This window comes from Rissa tridactyla, chromosome 7, assembly GCF_028500815.1.
Source record: "Rissa tridactyla isolate bRisTri1 chromosome 7, bRisTri1.patW.cur.20221130, whole genome shotgun sequence".
Classification (NCBI taxonomy): domain Eukaryota; kingdom Metazoa; phylum Chordata; class Aves; order Charadriiformes; family Laridae; genus Rissa; species Rissa tridactyla.
The window spans coordinates 1,544,685-1,571,477 of NC_071472.1; the positions used below are offsets into that span (position 1 = coordinate 1,544,685).

Sequence of the window (26,793 nt, forward strand, 5' to 3'; positions counted from 1 at the left end):
GGTCTCCAGACCCCTCCCCAGCCTGGTCGCTCTCCTCTGGACACGCTCCAGCACCTCAATGTCCCTCTTGTACAGCGGGGCCCAGAGCTGGACACAGCACTCGAGGTGAGGCCTCACCAGTGCCGAGTACAGAGGCACGGTCACTTCCCTGCTCCTGCTGGCCACGCTATTCCTGGTACAAGCCAGGATGCTGTTGGCCTTCTTGGCCACCTGGGCACACTGCTGGCTCGTGTTAAGCTGGCTCCACCAGCACCCCCAGGTCCTTTTCTGCCGGGCAGCTTTCCAGCCACTCTGCCCCAAGCCTGTAGCGTTGCTTGGGGTTGTTGTGACCGAAATGCAGGACCTGGCACTTGGCCTTATTAAACCTCCTACAGTTGGCCTTGGCCCACGGATCCAGCCTGTCCAGGGCCCTCTGTAGAGCCTTCCTACCCTCCAGCAGATCAACACTCCCACCCAGTTTGGTGTCGCCTGCGAACTTACTGAGGGTGCACTCAATCCCCTCATCCAGATCATTGATAAAGATATTAAACAAAACCAGCCCCAAAACTGAGCCCTGAGGGACACCACTGGTGACCGGCCGCCAAGAGGATTTCACCCCATTGATCACAACTCTCTGGGCACGGCCATCCAGCCAGTTTTTAACCCAGCAAAGAGTACACTTGTCTCTGCCATGATTCGCCAGCTTCTCCAGGAGAATGCCGTGGGGGACGGTGTCAAAGGCCTTACCAATGATCTCCCCGCCTGGCCCAGGGGGGCTAATGAGAAGGGGAGACCTGGTAACTTACGGCTTTAAGAGGGTCTCCTCAACGATTGCACGAGGGCCGGCATAACCCCAGCACTGCGCTATAATCCACCAGGAATGCACAGAGCAACTCAAATGGGTCGAAAACACAGCTTCCTCCTCCCCTCCCCAGGTAGCAGAATTCACACGTATTCAATGCTGGCCCATAAGCCCCTTTTGCTTCTTCTAACCAAGTTCTTATTTTTATCACCAGTAGCTAAATGCATGCTTAAGCCCGGACACACCGGGGGTGCAGAGGGAACGTCCCCCCATACAGTCCTGCACCTACAGCCGAAATACTGCAGGGTGGGTTTCATTCCTGTCTTACGATCTTCCCATCTCTTCCAACGGAGGCTGCGTTTTGAGAGCCGCCTTAGCATCATGCTGGTATAAAAGGAAGGCCAAAAAGGACCCCAGCCCTGGGGAAATTCTGATAGGGGAACTGATAGAGAAATCTCCTCCCTGGGCTGAAGGAGGAAAACTCTGCCTCCACCAGCGGCTTTTCCTGCAGAAAGCGGTATTTGCAATGCATGGTGTCCCACTGGATGTCAGCCTGCTGAAAAAAATGGTTCGTTAAAGATAGCCTTGCATTTATATCTGTGCTTAGGAGCCTAAATTTAAATGGCCTAGGGCAAGAATTGGTCTTTTCAATGGGAGAAGGGCTGTCTCTCACCTCGGAAGCCAGCTGATGAAATGCAGGTTAGAAAGACTAACATTGGACATCCAAGTTAAAAAACGCTGCTGACAAAATCCTCCCCCGCTGCTTGCTGAAACCTAGGAAATATAAAGGCAGCCGCAGAGCTGACTGTTCAAAGCGATTTCAGAAGCTCCTGAATAATCTGTAATTCCCGTCCAAGATACAAGTGCTAATGAGGAACCTTCAAAATGCACATTCATTTGACCTCTTCCATGGCAGGTGCTCCTCTAGACAGAGCTTCACAACGACTTCTGCCATCAAAAGCAACTGCGTGTTTCTAAATGCCAATATTGGGCGTTTTCTACCCAGCTGAAGCCAGCGGGATACTGGCCAGGTCAGAAGATGACATGTCAGTATTCACCACTCCTCCAAACCCGGAGAGCATCCATCCATCCCTCTGTCCATCCCTCCCCTTGATGGAAGATGGCCAACACCAAGTAACGCCCTGTGACAGCAGCATCCCACAGACAGCTCCAGGCTGGGACCAGCAGCAGAAAGCATTCAGGTCCCAGTTTACATCATCCAACACGCTCCTCATTATCCAGTTGCAAAACTAAATCTCCGATTTAAAATACTTTGATCTGCAGAGGTACGATGGCATCGCTCAATTTACACGGCATCCTGCAACGCGTGCGCTCCGATAGATGGAAACTTCTTACTGCCACTTCTGAGTTTCATTTTCTTTTAACTGGGTGGTTCCAAATCAATCCACTGCATCGGAGGTGTGACATGTCAAATTGGTTCAGCAGCAGAGCAGCGACAGTCCGTAGGGAGGGGGATTGCTCCAGGTTTTCCAGATGCACTGGAGAAACAGTCACTCTGGTCAAAGGTAAGTTTAAATTGGATATATTTTCCCATAGCCTTTTTATTTTAATTTCCACATACGAACTTAACCTTCTGCTCAGCGCTGAATTCCTCACTCCAACAACTCAGAAGAAATTTTGTGGAAAAAAGGATTAAAAAAAAATAATAATAGGGAGTCTTGCTGTAACCAAAGGGCCCCTTGCTTAGAAGATCCCAAAACAAAAAGAAAAGTAACAGCAGAGGTGTGGGGTGGGGGGGGAAGAAAAACTTCTGATCCAGGATGTGGAGTGTTGCATTCAGGAATTTGAAAATTAAAACACGCACAATTTGGAAGCATTTTTTAACTGAAACATTAACACATTTTAGAAAAGTACACAGCAGCAATTTTATGTGGCACTCTGTTTAAAATGGGAATTTTTAAATTATTCTACCATGTACATCGCTATTCTAGTCACCTTCAAATGCATTTTGCTAATATCTCATTTAAAATGTATTGTATTTTAAATAGCCCTTAGTATGATATTTTTAGAGCTTGAGCTCACCTAAATGCTCTAACTCCTAATCAGCCCAGAAGAACTTGCTGTCAAGGCAGAAAATAAAAGCACAGAGAGAGCAAAGTACCCACCACACGCGCCCTGTGGTGCACGTCCACTGGCAGGGCTTCCCTCGCCCTCTCAAGAAAACGTACGCTTTCCAAGTGAATTATTAGAAATGCATTTCGTTCAACAAAAATGCAATGGGAACCCAGCATTATGAGACTGCACAAAAAAAAGAAGTTAATAAGGGCGAGCTGAATCGAAGACTGGCTGATCCCATGTGATGTATTTAGGGTTTGAACTTGACTGCCTCTTACCTGGGTTTTGAATTCACTTTTACATCAGAGTAGACATTCAGTTATCAGCATTATAGTTATTTTTTCCAATTTTTCCCCTTCCTCTTGCAGGAGAACAGAAACTAATCATGTCAGAAACAGTCAGCCAAATGTCCTGTCACACGCCCTACTCCTTCTGCTGTAATTGGGTAGATAAAATTACCAGTGACAAAGGGACACAACCCTGCCTCCCTCACACAACGCTCCACTCCCACACCGGAGAGGACCAGGTCGACGTGGTTGTTTTTCACTCAGGGTATGTTTATCCTCTGCGTTTTGTTAAATCCAGTGCAGGTGAAATCCACGGAGCACTCGCAGGCGCTGTGGCAGGGGATGTCCGTATGGGCAGCACCGTGAGCGATGACAAACACCAGCAGCTTTAATGGCGGACCTGTTCCTCCAGACGAAGGCAGCAGCTCATCCTCGCCATGACTCAGAACAAATGCCGCCAGCAGAGGACAAACAGGATCTGAAGATACCGATGGCTCCTGGAGACTCTGCTCTGCCCTCCAGGAATCCAGGCGCTCTGCCCCCCTATGAAAGGCAGTCTGGAGAGCAATGGTGGTTCCCTTGGTGGCTATTTTGGCTCTTGTTACAAGTCACAAAGTCAGAACATTTAGTCTTCTTCCATGGTTTCATCCCTCCTACCGGACCAAGAAACCTCTCCTCGTGGCTGTTCCCTGGAGAGAAGTTTTTCTTGAGGAGACCAGATCTTTCTCCTTAGAGGTCCTCCTCTGTCCCTGCTGCCAGAGCACCGCGAGAAGCTGCCCCCGAGAAGGTGTTTCAAAAGGACAGAGGAAACCTGCCTGCGCCTCCCTCCCTTACCACGCAATGGCCCAACGCTTCCCGAAAACACTCAATGCCAACCCAAACCTCTCATTGGTGGGGACCATCAGTCTGCTGACATTTTTTTAAAGATTTGTTTCATGCTTGCATCTTTTGGTTACATACATATTTATATACACCTATATTTAGTGTATGTATATGGTATAGATATATAAATATCTTTTCTACACCATTAACGGGGCACTTCAGACTTTTTTTAATGGTGCTTCAAATTTTTGGGCTTGATAAGGGTTTTCCAGGACAGACTCAGACTATTTTATGAGCACGTACTGTACAGTCACAGGACACGTGCGATAGCCCATGCAGAAACCAAGAGTGTTCCGACTTCACGGACTGCGATTACACATTGGCACCTGGCGACTGACTGAGACGTCCCGATCCCCTGGAAGAGTCAAAGCACCAGAGGAGCTCCTGGAAACAAGCGGGTCTGCAGCCGGGATCAGCTGAGGCACAATAACAGTAAACTGTGCCGGAGATGAAACGCCAAACTCATACGGGTAATAATATGGTCCGGGGTTTACTTCTTGGTGATAGCGAAAATTTAAACCTATTCTGTTGCTACAGAATTTAAATTGGAAGAAAGTTTCAAGATGGAAGAATGGGCAGATTACCCCAGAGCACACACCAGAACAGTGACAACAGCTTACACAGCCTATGGCTACTCTCTACCACAGACATTTAAAGCAGTAATTTATAAATACTATGAAAAATAGCTGCTTTCATACTTGACACGTTGTGTATCCTGGCTTTTGAACTCAAGCCATTTACTTTTTATTAGCTGTGTAATTTTGAGGTATCAGTAAAACTGTTTGCAGTAAAAAACCCACCCAGAATAGTTTTCCATTGCATATACAAGTCTTTGAAAGAAAAACAACATTATAAAGTATATTAACCTGATTTTTTTCATCTATCGCAGCCAAATCAAATTAGATAAAAAAATGGGGTGGCACATGGGGGTTTCGTGCTCCATTAAGCGCACTCATAGGGAGGCCATAATTATCTTTAGATAACAACATCCCCAGCTTTAATATAACAACATCAGGTTATTTCATCAAAACACGTACCCACAGTGTAACCCTTAACAACTGCTCTACGACCAAATAGGAATCTGGTTCTTATCTCACCTACTTGTGTGTGATATATGTGATCATGCTGTACGTAACTGTATGGGCCGTGTGCGCTATACTGAAATATAAGTGAAAATCGCCAATGAAAAGGAAGAGAAATCTGTATGATTAAAAGAGAATGTTTCTCTTAAGGACTGATACTTGGCCGTGGTGGGACAGCAGGACATGGTGAGGACACTTCATGGCACTGAGTCCTGTGCTCCGAAGGGCTCCAAATGTCCCCGCAGTGACCCCGAGCACCTCTGCTGCCCCCCCACTGACGCTCCTGAAGGGACCTTCAGGGCTCGTAAGGAAAATCTGGCCAAATTCAGCATTTCTTACCCAAAACGGGTCAATGAGCTTTCCTACTTGGTTGCAAACTAACATGAGGAGAATCACATTCTGAAAAAAACCCTTATGATCTTCCGGAAAGGAGGAGCCTTAACTAATATTTTTTCCCTTAGGAACAGAATATAGAAAGTTGTGACACACGGGAAGGACATTCCCTTGAATTTTGAAAGCTTTGTGCTGTTATGTCTCAACTTTTAGTACACATACAAGCACACGTATCTACTCTTACCTACATGTACCTTACATTTAGACTTCCCTTTTTTCGGACAGCTTTACACATCATAATACGATCAGCAAAAGTTTCTTACCTGGGGATATTATGTAGAAGAAGTCCTTAAACTCATCCATCCAGACCTCTGCCAGCCTCCTGTTGTTCTTGTTGATGACGTGTCCCGTGCCCCCAGGGAAGGTGTAAGGTGTTGCCTTTCGGAAAACGTGGCCAACGTGCGAGCAGGTGACAATCTCAAGGGAGCCACCGCACTGCCAGATCTGGAATTAAAATACGCAGAAAACGTCGGCTACGACAAATACAAACCATGCTGAGTTCACAGCAGGAGGGTCTCTGACAGACAGGGTAGCAGCTATCCCCCGATTTATTTCCCCGGGCCACAATTCAACAGGGAATTTCAAGCAAAAATTTAAGGGAAACAGCCAGGACACAAATCTTGATAGTATTGAAAGTGCACGGACTTGAACTGCAGCCTGAAAGCTTGTGTGAACGGCTCAGCTGGGGCCGTGTCCTCGCAGCACGGACACACGTGAACCACCCGCCGAGAAAGGGGTGACGCTCTGGCGGGTTAAGTGCAGGGTACGCGTGTCAGCTCTCTATTTGGGTCAAATCCTATTTTCCAGGATTTGAAAATGTTTAAAGAAATAGGATGAAACTTTTACTTTTATATATATATAAAAATATATATACATATTTATTTTTCAAAGCAGAATAATGTTCATGACCCTCCTGAGCAAAGGCACAGCAGACCTTGGTTAATCTCACAGGCAGCAGCAGAAAGCAGCAAGCACAGGTGCTCTGGACATCGCACAAGTGAAACACAATGCAAAACTTATGTTCCCAGGTTCATGTGCTGGTGAGTACCATGATCAACTCAAACAAAAAAAAAAAATTACAGACAAAGAAAAGAATTTGATGATCTCCTAGATGCAAACTGTCCCTTTCCACCACTGGAGCCAAAATCTACGCTCTGAGTAAGCTCGGTGCCTTCAACACGACTGCTCAAGAATAAAAAAAAATAAAAATCATATAATCCTGGACTTTAATACTTTGTTGTTAAACGAAGTAAGATATTTTTCTGTCGGATCACTAGACTCTTAGTGTGATCTACATCAGCTTGTGTATTAACCGCTCTTCTGCAATCCCCCGTCTCTCTAGGCTCTGAGAAGAGCTAGAGGAGAAACCACAGGAGGCCGAAGGTCCAGGTCTGCAGAACCGGAGGCAGAACGCAGGCAGGTGAGCAAAGGAGCAAGTACCGGGTCCCATGGGACGCTTACAGCGCCACAGAGCCTCGCTGTTCTGCCAGACGCCACCCATTCCTTGGGACTCCCCCTCCACTGAGGCTCACGGACATTTCTGGCATCAGCAAAGGCATCGCCCGCTGCCCACATCCTTTCCTGGGCTCGTCCCACCCTTTGCTTTACCCTCCTCCAAAGCAGCCTGGAATTTACAATACCTCCTGGTAATAAAACACAGAGTTTAAGAACCGCTGGGTGTTTTAAATAGGAATGCTCGTACAGGCTTGCGGTAAGAGCTCCTCCACACAGACATAAGTTACCATAGCAACTTAATGTAGATTTTATTTAATTAGGGCTAAACCCTTTTATGTAATTTCATTAGTAAGCTAAGGGATGTGTACCCTGTTGGGACAGGCAACGACAACATCAAAATATTCTTGCGTTTAACATTTGGAGTTTCGCAGCTCGGTGACAACGAGTCAGCTGAGGTGAAACTTCCAGCTGCTGGATGCCGGGGAAGGGAGCGGGAGCAGGACCGCAGTACACACCACCCACGTGTCCACGCGGGGCCTGGACGGGACAGTAACGTGCACACGCAATTTCAGGTGCGCTTTAACCCACGGTCTCTACCGAAGGGGACCAGCATCACACACACCCCCCAAAGGCTGGTCCTGCGTCTCCTCCTCCGACAGCTCTCCTGGCAGGAAATTCCTCCCACACTACCAATTTTTTAAAATATGTGTTCCTGTACGTTTCTTAAAGCACGTTTTTGGCTGCTCGCGGTACAATCTGCTATGTACTACGGTTGTCACAGGCACGCAGATGAACCTGCGCTCTGGTCCGAAGAGAAGGACTTTTATCTTTTCGGTACTACTAAAAAAAGCAACCCAACCTTCCTGGGTGTTCCCTGGCAAAATGACCGTTCTCCAGAAGTTCACGTGATGGTTCAGGATTGTGGGATTCTGGAGATCTGTTCACCGTATAGACAAGACACACTATGGTAATACATTTGATCACTCTTCATTGCACCTACGGTGAACACCAGAATTGTCCCTGAGGATCCTTTGCTGTTGAGGAGCTGCGTGTGGACACACACCACCTCAATTCAGGTATTCGGTACCTGCCAGCCCCTTATACCGACACTGGTGGCTGCGCCATGTCCTACTCCAAAAATTTTGGACAGAAAATTATTGCAGTCCTTTTCATCTTAACATTCGTTACATTTTTTAATCCAGAAAAACCTCCAGGGAAACAACTTATTTGATCCCATAGCTTGGGAATCAGATATTTCCAATGAATTGCATCTTTCCTCCAACATGCTTAAGTTTTTCTAACCATGGCAATGATTTTATGAATTATTGCTTTACTACAGTCCTTCTGGTCATCTCGGTTCTCTCTTCCCAGAAAAAGAACCACAAACGGAGTGTATTCTGGTACAAGACTGATGTATCTCCTTTTAAAAAAACCCCAAATTAACTCTAAAGTTCACACTGAAATATTCATAAGCCAGTTATTGGCACATCACAATTTTTAAGGCTCAAGGTGTCTTCCTCCCCTTCTCCTCTGAAGTTTAACCCTTCTCCCTCCACCTGAATGAACTCCCCAAACCCAGATATTCTTCCAGCCGTGGTACTTCAACCACACATCGACTCCCCCCCTGCATCTGCCAACCCAGCACGTTCCGCCAGTTTATTCCCTGCTTTTTGTGAAAAGCCACGTAGCAATAATGAACCATTCCAGCTGCACCTCTGCCGTTAAGAAACTCTATCGGTGACCTGTGCCCGACACCTCGTCCTTCATCTGCCCACCCACCAGTTCTTATTTATCTCCACCCTCTCCCGACTCAGCTCATGCCCAGAGTGCCGCTTACCGAGGTCTTTCGGGAAGAACAGACCCCGCAGACCCGCCACATTCCCTTGGTCTGGAAAATGAGCTGTCAGTGCCAGCAGGTGGTAATTTGGCTTCTAATAAGCCCATGCGAGACTAACCCACTTCCTATTTATCTTTTTGCTTACAAATATTAATTCCTTCAAAATTTGCGGTAGGGACACTGCACGCCATGGAATTAAAACTAAGGCTTGTAGTATTTGCACAAAAAAGCATATCCCTTTTTAAATATAGGCATTAATTATTTAGAACTACCTTTGATTTCACAGACGTTTTAAAACCATTCCTATTATTGCATAGAACGAGTGCATTAAACTCCAGCTGATCTCTGCGCACCCCACTGTCAGCATTTCTTCTCTTCTGTCATTTTTGAACACCGAGTTGATGTCACTTTTTAAAGTTCAGAGCAAAATAAAACTAAAATCTCAGGTTACAGAGAAAAAAAACACCAAAAAGCAAATGCTTTACATGTTAATAATTCTACTTACTTCATTTTAAAAAATATTTCTTTACCTAAAGGGGTTCTTTCGGTACATGTGCGTTTATTGACGATGGTGTTAGATTAAACATCTCTCACGTGTACGCACAGATCAAAGCTATGGTAAAAAAAAAATCCCCAACGATTATTGCAGTCAGAAAGTAAGTTAAAACGTAAGCACGGTTATGTTAAATGCATTAAAGGCTGCTATGCAGTGATAAGTAAGGGGAAAAAATCCTGGAAACTCTAATACCAAAAAAATCTCTACAATGAAATCAATGGAACCAGCGTTTCTTGAATATTCTCCCTACAGAAACATAAGAATCCTGACTTACAGAAAAATTAATGCAGTCCAAAGAAAGGCAAAAATGTTGTATGCTTTAAATGTAAGCACACAAACATATTTTGAGTACAATTCATGAGCAACCTGTGCTCCTAAAATTAGTCAATATAGCCAAACAGATAAGGAATATTGAAAAGCAGAAAGACAGATTTTCAATCTGTTTGCCAGGTGATTAGGGATTTCTATACCCCGAATTCCACTCGCCAGCACGCAAAGTTAATTTCAGCATCACGGTGCACTTCTGAGAATAATCTGTCAGGCACACACCCGTCCCAGCCTCGCCAGGAGGTGCACACTGCGATGCCCGCGATGGCACCGCGCTGCCCTTCCAGCCACCCAGGTCAAGGCTCCTGCTAAAAACTCTCTGCTTAAACGCTCTCTGCTTACACCTAGAATTTTGCTGCTGAAAGTTGAGACCTCACATAGAGTCAGGCTGAAAAACTGCTATGAACAACCCGTTGCGCAGATCTGGGAAAGCACCACCCATAGCACCCAGCCTCCTCAGCCCGTACATCAGGAGCACAGCCAGCGTTGGGATGCTCCTCCTGGTCCAGCAGCCGTTGCCAGGGACGGGACACGGCAGGGGACGGGGTTTGGGACAGCCCCTTCTGCCCCCCCGTGTGGGTCTGCGCCATGGGGATCCATTTGCACCTGCTATAATATGAGTATTTCTATTGATGGGACACTACGCCAAGTTACAAGTGAATTAAACGTCCTTGCTGTATCACTTTTATATCCTTACTATAACACTTCCTACAACAGTAAAACCAGAAATTTCAGAGATGGAGAACAACGTATCAATATATCACACTGCTTAGGAAATACACATAGAATCGTTGGTTGGAAGGGACCTTTCAGATCATCGAGTCCAACCATCGACCCAGCACTGCCCAAACCCCCACCACCCCACGTCCCTCAGCACCACGTCTGCCCGGCTTTTAAACGCCTCCAGGGATGGCGACTCCCCCACTGCCCTGGGCAGCCTCTTCCAATGCTTGACAGCCCTTTCGGTGATGAAATCTTTCCCGATAACCATCCCAAACCTCCCCTGGAGCAACTTGAGGCCGTTTGCTCTTGTCCCATGGCCTGTTCCTTGGGAGCAGAGCCCATGGGAACACCTGCATACCCTCCTCTGCACTTCCAACAGCTGCCAGAAAACCAAAAGTAAACAGCATCTTACTCCTGTTCGAACAGGCATTTGCTTTCTCTAGCCTTGCTTTGGCCTATTTGGATTATTCTAAACAATAATCTTTTTTTTTTTTTTTCCCCTGATGGACAGATTATTTTTAATACCCTTTCTGAAGCCGTATGAGCTCCTTTCTGACTATCAGGCTTTCAGGGCATTCTCTGATTGGGGAAAAAACACTTAAGAGAATTTAACTGAAAATTTAAAATGTTTAAGGAATTCTATACATAAAAATATGGTGAATATTTAAGATTAGATGAGATTTTCATTTACTAAAGTAGACTCTTACAGCTGTAAGAGATTCCTGCCAGGATTTGGGTTTTTTTTTTTCCCCAACTGCCGTTATTAAAAGAGATCCTCCAAAAGGCATCATTAAAGACCGCTCGGCAACGAGCAGCGGCACAGCTGAAAGATGAAGAAGTATCGATTTACCCAGAAATAAGGGAATTGCACAAAGCCACAGCCCTCACCACGCTACCGTGGGCTGTTTGATGGGAAGGACAGACGGATGGTCACCGCCTGCGGTCGGACCCTGCTGCCCGGGGCCATGCGGGACGCGGCGATGCTGGGGGACACCGGCACCGCGTCCAGCCCAGACATGGCCACCTGCCCCCCGAGACCAAGCCCACTGCGAACCCTTGTCATGGTCGCCGTAGGGACAACGCCACCGCCGTCGCTGGCTGCAGACGGGACGGTCGCAGACATCAGCCAGAAAAGGCACTTTAGAAAATTTTTTGCGGATGCAGGGATTAGCAAAACAGGGATTTTGGGGTTTGTTTTCTGAATAGCAGACCAACACCAAAACTAACCCCCTCCCATTTGATGACAAAATTCTAACAAGAGCTCTAGAAAGCTCCCTCTGGCTCCTATTATAGTAATTTTCCAAAACAAGATTTAGTCTCAGCGCTTGCCTGACTGCGATGAGATATTCCAGAAAGCTGCCGGATAACTGCAGGTTTGCAGCGCGGCTGCTGCAGGAACCCCCCCAGCCCCTTGGCACTCTTTGCTACCAATTTTCTGCAGATGCTTTACATCAGATGGGTTTTTAAATGCAGACACCTTGGCATTTTATCGATCCGGCCGTACTTGATGTACTTGATTATTTGGTTGGTTTTCTTTACAGACGAAGGCTCTAAATACCGAGAAACAGCCTGGCGCGGCTGCCTGGCATTTCCACACTGACCTCCCGGCGCTGGGAGCACATCTTTTTATTTCTGTTCTTGACACCATGGCCCCGTGTTAGGCTGGTGCAGCTTTCCAGGCTGGTAATGTTTCTTGAAGTTTAAGTGGGAAAATCTTCCAAAGACATAAAATAATGTTCTGTAAAATGATGCCCAAAGAGTTCATCAGAAAACTCGTGCGCATCCTCTCCTTGCTCCCCCCATCTCAGCCTTAAGGAGTAAAATAAGAATAATGAGTAAAATAAGAATAAGCCCGTGCCTTTATCACCAGGGCTTTCTGCAGAGAGCACGGCTACTGTTGGTCTTCGTTTTGCCATATATTTTGGAATGAGATTTTCAATTTAAAGCTGAAATGAAGATCTCAAGATGGTATTCTCACAAAATTTATACAAGTCAAGCCCATCGCTGGCTTACTCGCATGAGCACTGAATAGAAATTCAAGTCCAATTTGAAACGGGACTGAAGGAATGATTATTTAGGGAAGAAAAAAAGAAGAAAAACAAACCCTCCTCTATATATATATTTTTTTTTTTTTTTTTTATATATATATATAAAAAATATAAATTCTAGAAGTGGCCAGGAAGCAGAACCAGAGAAACTGCCCAAAGGCAGAGGTACCAGCTCATCCTGCACTACACGGGACCACAAACCCCACATCCTCCCCAGATGAGCCCCGAGGAGTTTCCCCGGCAGCTGCTGAGAGACAGAGCAGAACGGCACATGATGAAGACAAAAAATCACCAGCAAATCGCTAAACTTCTCAGGAAAGGCTTTCGAAATATATTAGCATTACTCGAGCAAGAGTCTGCATGAATATCCTAGTTAGGGGTTTCCTTAGCGTATGCTGGAAGCTGGACGCACGCTCACGTGCTGCTCTCAGCGGATCAAATGCTTTCTGCCAAAATGAATCTGTTGTGCCGGGGAGCTGAAAAAGGCCACGGCGTCATAAATTATTTTATTCTGTTGCACTTACAAGGCCTGACAGAAAAACGATCAATATTTGTATCTTTGTTAAGAAAAATAGCCACTGCCAAAAGGAGCCCAGGGAGAATCAACTTCCATGTATTCTCCGATACGGACTCTTGACAAAAGTTGCCGTTATTAGAGTTGGGTTTTCAGGGATTACCATTTTTATGATGCAAACCAGTGTTCTTCCAAAAGGAGAGTTAAATATTTTAGACTCTTCCCGAATGGGACCTTTCCATAGAAATGACCCAAAATTGGTCCTGGGAAAGGTTTTCTGTAAGTGACAACAAAGGCCAGCAATCCCAAGCGGCTTCCAGGCTCCCTCCGGCAGGGTTTAATGCACATCAGCAATTCTGGCCTTCAAATTTCAGTGCAGGAGGTGAACTTTGCTCCCCAGAAATCACACGCTCTGATCCGCGGTGAAACACGAGCAGCAGTAATAGGCAGGTTTGCTCTACGAGGGGCCCACGTTCAATGCTTTCAAGCAGTGCTGGCCACTCTCTGCTCCAGGGATCGCTTCCAAAGACGTGAAAAACAAGCCTACTAACAGACTTCAGTTAAAAATAAGCTCTTATACAGGGGCCTATATACATCCAAGGAATATTTTTAGGGTTCTATACACCAGAAAATGTTAAAACCCACTGATTTAAAACATCAACGCTCAGAAGAAGTAACTCTACCCTTCTGCTTTACTGGAAAGCGAACAATTATAGTTTATAGAAAATGGCCTGAAAATGCTTTCAAATTCTCAGTTGATCTTCTCTAGAGATACCTGCTTCACAAAAAATCTTCAAAGTAGTTTCTGTCGATAGAAAACAGTCTACCAGCCCTGGCTGAAGGCAAAAGACAAATTAAAATAGGAAAGGCGGCAACCCCCATGCCGTGCTACGGGTACTAGGTAGGTACACCAGCGTTTACTTTGCATGCTTACTTAAAATGCATAAATCGTGATACATCAGAGATGTTCAAAGTAATTTTCAACACCCTTTCTAACAATTACTTATCAAAGACTCAATTTTTCAATTTTCCTTTATGTCTAAAAGACAATTACTAAACGCGTTTCACTCAAAGAGATTTTATTCTCGTTGTGGGCAACGTACCTATCCCCGGCAGAAATACAGTCACTTTTCTGCAGGACGCGACATTTCTCTCTCGGCTCTCACACAGAATAAAAATCCCAGCCAGAACTTGCAAGTTCATGACGACATACACTTTCAAAAATTTCTGTTAAAACATATATTTGAATATTTTCTTTTTTACACTGTACAAATTTATATCTTATTTATGTCAGTTAGCATTTGCACTAGCTGGCGGAAAGCCTCGTTTCTTTTATAAAGAAATGCATTACTAAAATATATACATATATTATTTTGAAAGTGTAAAAATTTCCAAACAGTAATAAAACGTTTCATGCAGTAAAAAGGAACAAAATACTATAAAGAGGCATCCCCAAACATCTTGAGAATTTAAATAAGCCATGACTTGCATGACAGCTAAAGCAGAAGCGCCCCGTCCGCAGCACAGGGGCCGTTACAGCACAACTGTGGTTGTCGACAGAAAATGAAGGAAAACGGCAATTACCCTAAAAGACATTTCAAGATTCTCGCCACCCCAGATATCCATTCCTGCATCGTAAGTTCCTATCTCTTCAAAGTAGTTTCTGTCAATAGAAAATAGGCCACCAGCCATAGTAGGGGTCCTAGTTGAAAACAAACAGAAGAAAAAAAAAAAAAAAAAAAGAGGAAAAAGAAAAGAAAAGAAAAAATACCTTTTGAAAGACACTGTGGAAGTTATTAAGTGACACTACAGTACATTTCACTACCTCAGACATTTTGACTATAAATATATTCTATGTACAGCAACTTAAATACAAGGTAGGAGCAGTAACAAGAGGGCTGGGCTGGCCGCTCGGGCAGAGCTCCCCCGGCCACGAGAGCGCTGCCCGAGGGGGAGCCGCAGCACCGCGGCCGGCCCGCAAAATTTCCATAGATTATTTCGGGAGCATTGTAATGGTAAAGTGGATGGAATTTTGGCCTTCTGCATCCAGAACAGCAGTGCAAATCCAATCTGAAATGCTTAGCAAAGAGAGTTTAATGCCTCAGCTTTGCCTTAGAGGGAGACTAAATGTGCATAAAATTACCAGGCATAATCTCTCTTAACAGGATTATAAATCCTTACAACAGGCAAATCCAGTCAGAGTGCAACTTCTCTTTGTGTAAAGATGTCCTATTTCCCTGGAAATACCTGCTCTGTGGTTTTTTTTCAGCATTTAAAGTCTACGTGCGATGAAGAATGCTCACCCCAGTCAATAGGACCATGGCTCGGAGTTACCAGCCCGATGCGTTCCCACCAAACCCCGGCTCTCTTACAAGGTGAGCGGTGAGCACACACAAACTCCAGTGCCCAGATCACAGAACGGTTTGGGTGGGAAGGGACCTTCAAGCCCCCCCAGTGGCACCCCCTGCCCTGGGCAGGGACACCTCCCACCAGCCCAGGTTGCTCCAAGCCCCGGCCAACCTGGCCTTGAACCCCTCCAGGGATGGGGCAGCCACAGCTTCTCTGGGCAACCTGGGCCAGGGGCTCACCACCCTCACAGCAAACAATTTCTGCCTCACATCTCATCTCAGTCTCCCCTCTGTCAGTGGAAAACCCTTCCCCCTCGTCCCATGGCTCCCCTCCCTGCTCCAGAGTCCCTCCCCAGCTTTCCTGGAGCCCCTTGAGGGCCTGGCAGGGGCTGGAAGGTCTCCCCGGAGCCTTCTCTTCTCCAGGCTGAACCCCCCCAGCTCTCTCAGCCTGTCCTCCCAGCAGAGGGGCTCCAGATAAAGGGGGTTTCACCCCAAACTGGTCCCTGGAGATGCATCCTCCCACCAGCAGACTTTGGCGCGATCACAGAATCACAGAATGGTAGGGTTGGAAGGGACCTCTGGAGATCATCTCCTCCAACCCCCTGCCAAAGCAGGGTCACCCAGAGCAGGTGGCACAGGAACGCGTCCAGGCGGGTTTGAATGTCTCCAGAGACGGAGACTCCCCCACCTCTCTGGGCAGCCTGTGCCAGGGCTCTGCCACCCTCAGGGTAAAGAAGTTCCTCCTCAGGTTGAGATGGAACTTCCCATGGTCAAGTTTGTGCCCGTTACCCCTTGTCCTGTCACTGGCACCACCGAAAAGAGCCTGGCCCCATCCTCCTGACACCCCCCCTTTAAGTATTTGTAAGTATTGATAAGATCCCCCCTCAGTCATCCTTTTTTCCAGACTAAAAAGACCCACGTCCCTCAGCCTTTCTTCATAAGAGAGACGAGACCGACCCCCACCTTGCTAATCGCTTGAGCATTTCTCAAACCTTCCCCGAGTCACTTTTGTATGGCCTATGTGCAACACTAATTAGCTAATGCACGCAGAGCCTACGTTAAGCGCGGGTCAGTGCGGGTGTTGCACAGCCGGGGCGCGGAGGCTCAGACCCGCAGGACGGGGCATGCTGCACAGGATTGTCCCCGTGCCGGCACCGGACACAGCCCTGGCTGTAAGGAGTCCTCCCTTGCTCTGCAACTCCACAAATCCAGGTAATTTCCCCGCTGTGCAATTATTTCCTCTCCTGCCAGAGCTGACTATCATCACTCCCAGAAGCAAACCCACCGTTCAGCAATAACGTAACACCGGCCCCTGTGTCTACCAACGCTTCATTTCTATTTTTCTCCCTGTGCCCTCAGCACTGGAAGCTGAGTTAATGACCTGCCTGTCACTTGGACAGGGCCAAACCTCCCCCGGTTTCCAAGCCGTTTACTGCCCTCAGCCTTGCTGGGCTCCTGCCCCGCGCACCAGCGCTGGCCCGCCATGGACCAAGGGCAGCAGATGGGGACGGCGGGGGGTGCGACCCTCCGTCTGACCGGCACCACGAAAGCTAAATACCATCTAGAGCCGGGGGCACAACACAAGGCTGGCCCTGGAACCTTCCTTAATTGAACTGCTTTTGTGCCAGATGATTGCCAATGCAAAAATACTATATTTAAAGGAGATTTCTATTATTGATTACCTAGAAACTCTATAAGTGTACGCAAAACTACTTACACCGGTACCAAGAGCTGTGTCAGTGCTCGGCTTCCTCCCCTCCTGACAACCGGCCAGGTTCCCACAGGACTCTCGGCAACTCACAGACATTTGGATGGGCCCGTGCCCAGCACCGCATGAAGAAAGCTCAGCTCCCACCTCACTCGGCTCCCACCCTCACGAACCCGCCTGAGGGCAGGAGCGCCGCTGCTTTCAGACCACTAAAACCATCCCCACTCCACTGTCTGCAACAGACACCCTCACCCCCCGCCTCCCCCCCTTCTTCCCCTTTCATCTCTTTCCCTGGAGGAAAACACTCTTTGCCTGAACGGTACAAAATTTCCCAATTTTGCCCAGATTCAGTCTTCAGCAATTGCTGAATGATGCAACTGAACTGCATGCACAGATCCGCACTCTTCGGAAATGTCATCAGCAACTGTTTATGAAAAACAAACAGTGTTTCCCTAATAGCTCACTAACTGGAATTGGAAGCGCTGGGTTTCATGCTGTAAAATGTAATTAACGGATTCTCAAATAACTGAAATGCAGCAGGCAGGACTATTCTCTGTTATGTAAATTTAATGTTAGACAAACAGATCTGCAGAGCTCTCACCGTAAAAACCGCTGAAAACAGTAATATTAGAAAGAGTAAGGGTTCCTACAGGGTTTTTCTGAGCTTTGTGCCTATTAGCTACATTTTGCCTACGTGGAGCCACACTAACAATTACAGTAATGTGTTATGATTAACCCCAATCATCATCCAAACCCACTTTTAATTTTATTTTGGAGATAACGCCTGCTTCTTATTTCTGCAGTTATTAGCAGCAAGCAGGATTCCCATTCCTGCACCTGCACCGTGGACTTCCCAGGAGAGCAGCTGCAGGACCCGAAGGTACCTTAGCACCCCCGGGTGTGCTGCACCCCACCCAGCCCCCAGCCCCATGCCATGACGGGGACGGGGTGGCTCCCGAGGGTCCCCAGCCCCGCGGTGGCCGGGGATGCTCAGGCCAGGTCCCCCCAGGCTGTGAGCTCCCCAAAGCCACGTAACGTCACCTCGCCCCGTGCCCTCCAACCGCCCCGTCCTGCTCAAAGGGGTCCAACACTCACAAGGGCAACATCGCTAACGAACAAGACCGCTATTTATACAGCCTGGAGTAAGGTTTTTACACCAGTTTCCAATACTGCTGTACAGCGCCTAGGCAGTAATCATTGTAGCCAACTCTAAGTTTAATCAGCCACAGAATCATGGAATGGTTTGGGTGGGAAGGGACACTAAAGCCCACCCGGTGCCACCCCTGCCCTGGGCAGGGACACCTCCCACCAGCCCAGGTTGCTCCAAGCCCCGTCCAACCTGGCCTTGAACCCCTCCAGGGATGGGCAATAATAAGAAGATAATACAATAATACTTAATAAGAAGATAAATACAATGCGCTCCTGATATTTGATCTTGCATTTTTCCTCTCAATAACTACTCTATACCTGAGACAAGATTTTCTGGAACAAATTATATTTTTTTAGTATTTATAATACTAGCTTGGAGTGTCTTCAGCTTAAAAAAAAAAAGGGCAAGTATGGGAATATCCACAGGAACGTGCTCTGCAGAGACTGTAAATGCCCAGCTCAGAAACGCTTTATGTTTTTAATACTGTAGATGTAAGAAGACAAGATGTTTGTAAACTGATCTGAGTGCAGACAAGTCTTCTATTGCCACCGGCAAAATCACAGGAGGAGAAATGAGTTCGCTTAAAGACAAAGGATGTTCTGCAAAGTACAAATGTTGCGCAAGGCTTTTTCAGTGGAAAAAGAAGATCGGAAGGGTTTGGAAGACCGCTGGCTCTAGCTGGCACTACCCGTGACCGTTCACCTCACCGGGGACGGAGTGCAGTGCCCGGAGCTCACTCTCTTCCTGCTTCCCAGACCTACCCACCTCCCCCGGATCACTGCAGGAGCTTTGGCTTTAAGCTCCACCTCTGCATGGAGCAACCATCCGGGTTTGGCTCCCAGAGAGCCCTCTCAGAACAGAAACGGGCTTCGCACTGAAAATAACACATTTTGGCAAGGTCTCCGCATTTACAAAGTTTACAAAGCCGGAGGTTACTCCGGTGGAAGTTACAGCATTTGCTCTATGTAGAAACAAGAAAAAATCCCGAGGTGCATCAGAACAGCACTGAATAGCCTTTGCTACTCAAACGAAAGAAAATATGAATATAGCCATCGACAGGAGTCCTTGGGGGCTGCTGTACCTTCAGGAACACCCCCTAAAGCACCACCTGGAAGCCCCTGCAAGCTCCACGGCTCAGGTAGCATTTGCAGCCACAGTTCACATTTGATTTCTGCAAATACACCTGAAAAAATGTGTTTCAACTGATCTAAGGAACCTCCCAGAATGAAGTATCTGTCCTGAACAGCTCTGTCTCCAGGAACAATCTTGTCTTTAGGGATTTCTTCTCAATGTCCCCCTCTAGTTCTCACTTTACCGTTTTGGTCCAAGCAAAGGCACCCTGTGAACCGAAAGCTCCCCGATGTGACTTTTGCTTCTGATCACGGTATGTGTAAAAAAGTTGTAACTACATTTAAAATAAACACCAAGAAATGCCAGTATCTGATGACCACCAACTCCTGTCCTCTCTTCCCGCAGGACAAGGAGAAGCGGCTGGTGCCCAGGAGAACTCCGTCCCCAGCACTGCCCACCTTCAACTACCGCCTTTAAACTGGTAACGCTGGCAAGCTGGAAAGGCTTTTGCTACCTTCGCAAAACCTGCGATTCTTTGGGGAAGAGTTACCATTTCAGGCTATTCTGGGAAACGTGACGCTATCACGGTGTTCGCTGACCCAAGAGAAAACTAGATAACGGGAAGAAGAAAAGGAGAACAAGAGGGGACGTCAGACTGGGGTTTAAGAACCAGCAGAAGAAAATAATGGGCAAAGTGGCGGGGACTGGGGTGCGAAGAGCAGGAATAGCACCCACGTACGGATCTGGGATCAGAACCCCATCCGTCCATGGCGAGGCATCGCCAATTAGCACGAGAGGCACCTACGAATCCCCAGCGGGCTGTTTGCTAAAAATATGACAAACAATCTAACTTTTCTCATAGCTGTCAGTAAGAAAACCCTTTCACAGCTCTACTGCATGACAATTAGCTGTGGGCTTTTAATACCAGAGTCACTGAATTAATTAACCTTTTCCCACTAAATCGAGAGATTCCGACAAAGGCGGATATTTGACTCAAATACCTAACTTAGGAATTTAAGGGTTGCTTTAACTCCCCAGGCGAGCAAACACGCAGCGTTTCAGCTCTACGAACTAGAGATTCGGGTACCCCCTGCTGAGAGCGCAGCACCTCCTGCCTTTTCCTCCCCTGGGGCGAACCGGCCCCGCTCAGAGCGCCAGCGAGCTCTTACCAGTAAGCTATCCTGGTCTTTTCCATGCAAACATTTACACGGTAATAAAAATTATACATAAAGAATAAACTGTATATAAAATATTTAAAAAACCCATATGCGTTATGATTTTACATCTAAAAAGCAAAGGCAGGAATTTACCAACGTTATTACGGAAGGTAAATATTTTGGGTAAAACTTCTATCAATGACATGGATTTTTAATGTAGCAAAAAGCAAAATGTGAGTGCAGCGGTTGTGCTGGGCATACACGCACACAAACATGCGATGTCTGTATTCTACGCCTGTTCTGTTGATTACAAAGAAAGAATATGAATAAAGACATATTCAATCTACATGAGACTGCAATAACGTTCCAGAATGAGGAAAGCGACATGCAATAAAAAAAGAAAAATGAACTCACCAATTTATTTCTAGATTTTTTGGTATGGGTTAGGCTTTTGTTTATTTCCCCCCCCCCCTCGTATTTTGAATATTCAGGTGGCAGCAGCTGCCAAAACCATTCTTAACTTAGCCAAAATATTACGCTTTTCCTCCTTGGCTGCCGAATTTGTGATTGTGTTTCCGACACCGGAGGACTGATGTGCTGCCCCACGTTGGGTAAGCGTTTGGGAACTCCAGCTGGCACCGAGAGCAGCTGATCACTCCTTAAATGTTGTTTCCTACGGGGAGGCTGCTCTACCCGGGTATACCACGTTATAGCACGGCTCGCTCGCTTCGCTGGTTCCCCTCCCATCGGGTAAAAGGGAGAATGGAACCGGGAGCACCATATTCCAACACCCAAGAGACCGAAATGCCTCCATTACGTGGTTGGAAAAGGCATCTAGATGTCTAAAAGCTGACACTTTGTCTTTGAGCCAGCACAATTCCACACCCTCGGAGCCACCTCTTTGCTCTAAAGCGCTTGCCTAAGTGATAATTACGGGGCACGTGGCACTCGGCATGGCTCGCTGACTCCTCCGCCTACACTCTGCTCGCTAACGCCCCTCGCACCAGCAGAACCCCCAAAAAGCCCAGGCAACCACCAGTTAAAAACTGGGGGGGGGGAGGGAAGATTGGGGAAAAATAAAAGCGCTTTTTTTTGTTTTAACAATTTTGAGAGTCAATTACATGTCTGAATCGGGATTAAGTACTACTGTTTCAAGATAAGGAAATAGGAGCTGGGCTTTGCGTGTCTTTGTGAACTGAGCGGGCACGGGCGAGAGGGGATAAACGGAGCACCGCGAGCGACACGGTGTGAGGCTCGGCAGCTCGTTAGCGTAATTAACTCTGCCAATCTTAACGCACACCTCAGCTTTAATGAAATAGCTGCCGTCAGACTTCGCAGCTGAGGGATAATACTTTAGATGATGAGACAGTTCTCTTGACTCAAGACCAGCTTCGCCCTCCCTCTGCTAGTGCCAGGGTCTGCTCCGGCTCCTGGGGACCCTGCTCTTCCTGAGAACAAAATCTAAAAAATCCAGCCCTTCCCTGACTCCAGCCTTTGAAGGACAAACAATGAGAGATTTTTGGCCATTTTGCGGCATAAGCGATTTTGAAAGGCTTTTCTTGGCCCATCCACTGCCTTACCTGGAAGGGTTTCGCAAAGCGGGGCCGTGAGTTGGCTCTCCCTTTATCTGCCTGTTGCGCACAATCGGGGCTATGCAGGACTGGAATTCTCTCCACTTCATCATGTCCCTCAGACAGGTTTGAAACCATTACATCCACTTGTGAAAGCTTTTCTTTTTCTTTTTTTTTTTTTTTAAACTTTTCGTGAAGACCACAGAAGCTATTAGAGCTGAGCAAATAACCCATTGCAAGTAATTTATTCAATTTGTTCTGTTTCAGCTTCATGTAAAGTTTTTCTAGAGGTTTTTGTTACAGTCCGTGGTTTGAGCAATTAAATGAAAGGCCAGGAACGATCACAGGAATTCAGGACAGACTCTTCGATCATTTTTGACTCAGTGTGCAGAGTCATCAATTTTATTTTCTCGGGCAATAAAAGCGTGCATTTTAAGCGCAAATCGTGATAAGCAAATACTCGGGTTCAATGTTCAAAAAATGTGTATTTCAGAAATATGCTCTAATATTTGCCTTAAATTATGAAAAACAGTAACATCTGTAAACACAAGGTCAAGAGGCTATTTGCAGAAAACAAACGGAGGGGGAACTTAAAGAGCGGATGGTATTTTGAATTATTGAATGTTGAAAAGAAGACACAAATGAGTTTTCTCAGCTCTGATAACTACCTTGCAGCATTAAGGATAGGTCAGATTTTGGTCTTCTCTACCCTGAACAGTGTGCCACAACTATCTGACGTGTTCTCTGACACCGCAGCAAAATCCTAGCTATGAAGCATTATTATCTACATAAACGAGTACACAGTAGAGTCAAAAAGCACAGTGCTCTCCATTTACTCTCCTTACCTTACGGGCAAGGTCCTGTCTCCTTTCCTCCTGTCCATCTCTCTCTGGGGAACCGGATACCAGCGAAAGTTAAGTTTCCAGTTAAACCCTCCGTAAGTCATATCTGACCCAGCCATGTATTCAAACGTGTCATCGCTGATCACATCAATGATTGGGCAGACAACGGTTTTCCTGTAAGAAAAAAAAAAAAAAAAAAAAAGAGCTTTTTTAAAACAAAATATGTTTCATAGGATCACAGAATGGTTTGGGCTGGAAGGGACCTTGGAGATCCATCCAGTGCCACCCCCTGCCCTGGGCAGGGACACCTCCCACTAGACCAGGTTGCTCAAAGCCTGTCCAACCTGGCCTTCATGTCAGTATGCTGAATATTGCACTTATTTCGAGGCTTCTCTGCATAAAACCCCATTTATCACCACACCGTGAAGGTCTTCTCTACCAGAGACCATGCAAAACTCCCTGTTTCTACTGTCCCCGGTTTTTTGGATGCACTGACTCCTTGCGGCTCTCCCAGGAGCCGAAAGCTGCCACCACCCAGCCCTGCCCGGGGGTCGTCCGGCTCCTCGGCCAAGTCCTCTCCCAAGGGCAGGGGCGATGCCGCACGCTCCCCCCGCGGCAGCAGCCATGGCGCCTTGATCAGTTCCTGGCGTGACACACACTTTTCCTCCACGCCTTTCCCAGACTGGCAGGCTCAGGACAGGCACAGCAGAGGGTGGTTTTGCTCCTGGCTGCGGGGCTCGAGCAGTGCGGGTTTTATCACGCGTGCAGGTCTCCTGGAGCACCTGCTGGGCACTTCAGAAGCGAGATGAAACCCCAGCTCCCAGGTGCGCACTTCGGCAGGCTGGGGCTGCTCCTCCAGCGAGCACAGCAAGGACCTCGGCTCCTCCAACACTGCTGGGGGGACAGGGCACTTCTCGGGTCTCGCTTGCAGGGACTATGTGCACTCATGCACAAAAAAGGGGAAAATTGTATTGTTTACTGAAAAAAGAAAAAAAAAAAAAAAAGAGAGTGACCGAGAGAGAGACCAAGAGAAAAAAAAGAGAGGGAAAGAAGGACGGGGGGAAAAGGAGGAAGGAAAGGGGGGAAAAGGAGGAAGGAAAGGGGGGAAAAGGAGGAAGGAAAGGGGGGAAAAGGAGGAAGGAAAGGGGGGAAAGTTCAAATTTCACAGAATCCTAGAACGGTTTGGGTTGGAAGGGGCCATCAAGACCATTGGAGGTCACGGACAAAAGGCGCAGCTGGTAAAAAGAAGGGAGAAAGGTGGCCATCAGGGTGGGAGCCACCTAAACCTTGTGATGGTAAATGGCGCAAGCTGCTGTCGTTACTATTCTTACAGGCAGCAACGGAAATCCTGATGTAGGAATCAAAAGCCTATTTAGAAAAAAGCTTATTTAGAATTTTGACACAAATATTAGAGAAACTGTCTCTTCCTGATAAATTTTAAAAACATTAAATCTTCGTTTTGAGACCAATGACTTGTCGTCACGTCTATTTTTCAGCAGCACAGCGAAACCGGGGAGCGGCCCCCGGCAGGAGGGGGGTGCGCAGCCCGGGGAGGCCGGAGAGCCCCCCTTACCTGTCCTCCTTTATCCTGGCCAGCAGCGGCTCCAGCCAGCCCAGGGTGCACTCGCAGTGCGCGTCCAGGAAGGTGATCACCTGCCCTTTGGAGGCTGCTGCCCCCCGCAGCCGTGCGCGGATCAGCCCCGACCGCTGCTCCATCCGGATGATCTTTATGGACACTTCCAGATTTTTCACATAATTCTCTAATGAGGCCTTCAAAAACTCTGCCAAAAATAATTGAAAACACACAAAAAAAATTAAAATAAATTAAAAAAAAAAAAAAACACACCCAAAAAAAACCCAAACCAAGAAGAAAAACACTATTTTTAGTGAGGCTCAGTAACTTCCGAGGACTCCAGATATAACCATGAAGTCGATGCCTCACGCTCAGCCCGCCAAGAACTGCCACGCAGGAACGCTGCCCCGGCACGGGAAATGCATTTTGCCATATTTAGGGGTTTTCTGAGCCATGGAGGTTGGCACCGGCGCTCTCTGCAGTGCAGCCGTGCAGAACGCGGCCCGCACACACACGCACACGTCTGCCAGCGCATCTCGTCAAAATATCACTGGAATTGTAAATGAGTCGGGATCAGTTGCCTTGAAATAAACAAGCAACCAGCGGCAAGAGCAAAATGAGCACTCTTTTGCTCATTTGTGGTTAAATACAAATACCGCTGCTTGCCGAACCTCACCATTTGAGCTCTTTAGGAATCCAAAACTTTGCTTTTATAAAAAATTGTAGCTACTCAGGGTAAAGTCTTCCTCCACCTTCCGGCACATAGAAATATTAAGCTGACTTGTTTTCTGAAGCAGAGAAATCCAGGAGAGTAATTAGAGTTACGTTGATGCTACATGGGGCAGAAATCAAGGCCGGCGTAGCTCGCACCCTCTGCCCCTTGCACGCTGGCAGCGGTGTGTTGTATTTGCCGTTACATACATTTGGCTGCTCCAGGAAAATCTATCATTTCCGTTGACTCCATCTATAGAATGTAATGTGATTTCTTTTCCAGGTAGTATCAGTTTCCCACAGAACGGGATTCCTTTTCCAGGGAATATCAGTTTCACATGCAGACAGTTTTCTGTCTGTTTTTTTTAACCCTAAGTTAAAAAAAAAATTAAAAAAAAAAAAAAGGAGAAGAAAACAGCCAAGACCAAAAGAAACGAACCACAAACACAAGAAGTACAAGGAAATTGGCTCAGTCTGGACCTTCAGGAAAATCTAAGACACAGAACAGGCGGGTTCTGAGACACAGCGAGAGAGACAGAGATGTGAAAAAGGACTGGCTTTTACAGAAATAGCAAATTTGAGTGCAAAAAAAGGCAAAAAATCCCTCATGAAATTCTGGATAGGAGCATTGCACATATGACATACAGCCTGATAACCAGCCTTTGCCTCTTCGTCCATCCCCTCTGCCCATCCATGCTCCATCCCACAGGGACGCTGGGGGAGAGGCGTGGGTCGGTTCGGCACCAAGGGAAGGGAGCTGCACCGGGATCCTCCAAATCCAGCATTAAACCAGCCCGCGGAAGGGGACCACTGTGTCCCCACACCCACCTCTCTCGCTGGCATCGTCCACCAGGATGATTTCGGAGAGCAGGCGGTGCGGCGAGCGGTTTATCACGCTGTAGACGGTCCGAAGCAGCGTGCTCCAGGCTTCGTTGTGAAACACAATGACTACGCTTGTGTTGGGCAGTTCATCGGGGTAGACTTTTGTCTTGCACCTGCCAAAGAATAAGGGGAAAAAAAACAGAAGGAAGGGAGGGTTAATCCTCAAGAAAATCCTAAAGAGCTCTACCAACAGGACAGCCGGGAAAAGGGGCTTCAAGGCTGTTGAGGCTTGATACATTTCAAACCAGTTATGGATCTCTCCAAGCTCCTAAACCAGAAGCCCAAAGGCAGAGGGAATGTCAAATTCTGTTTTTCTTCCTAAGAAGACACGGCAGAGCATCCAGAGGAACGTGCACCGCCGCATTCACAGCTCCCTCTGACTCCATCTCTCCTCACTCCCACTCGGTACATCCAGGAATCGGCACCCAGCGGCCTCAGCCTCAACACCTCCCCTCACCGCCCCCAGAAAACCCAATTAATATAGTGTATCGAGCAGGTACAGTTAGGTCAAATTAAGTCCTTCCCTGTGACAAATCACAATTTCTATGGTTTGAAGTACACATCCCTCTAAGACCTTCCCATCTTTGGTGGTCTCTCAAAAAGAAGAAGAAAAAAAAAAAAATCACTATTTTGCAGGACGCTCTATATACCCATTCAATGGAAGAACGAGAGGTCAATAATTTCACCGGGTTTTGGAAAACATAGGAAATTAAGGCAAAGCGAGCACCAGATCGCAAACATTGCTGATGATGTGGAAGCGAATCAAAGCTGTTTGCTTATTACAAAAGACAACCCAAAATTCTGTGTATTTGTTTCAAA

At 46.9% G+C, this 26,793-nt stretch overlaps 1 protein-coding gene across 2 annotated transcripts in view; it reads right to left on the minus strand.

Annotated features, from left to right (window-relative positions):
* The window catches only part of GALNT13 (polypeptide N-acetylgalactosaminyltransferase 13), a 130,532-nt gene that overhangs the window by 40,955 nt on the left and 62,784 nt on the right, over nt 1-26,793 (minus strand). For both annotated transcript variants that reach the window (XM_054210140.1, XM_054210141.1), the window contains exons 5-9: nt 25,921-26,087; nt 24,382-24,589; nt 22,812-22,982; nt 14,546-14,663; nt 5,765-5,945 (exon numbers count right to left, since the gene is read on the minus strand). In XM_054210140.1, coding sequence (XP_054066115.1) covers nt 5,765-5,945; nt 14,546-14,663; nt 22,812-22,982; nt 24,382-24,589; nt 25,921-26,087 — 845 coding nt within the window. The remainder of the gene's footprint in view (nt 1-5,764; nt 5,946-14,545; nt 14,664-22,811; nt 22,983-24,381; nt 24,590-25,920; nt 26,088-26,793) is intronic.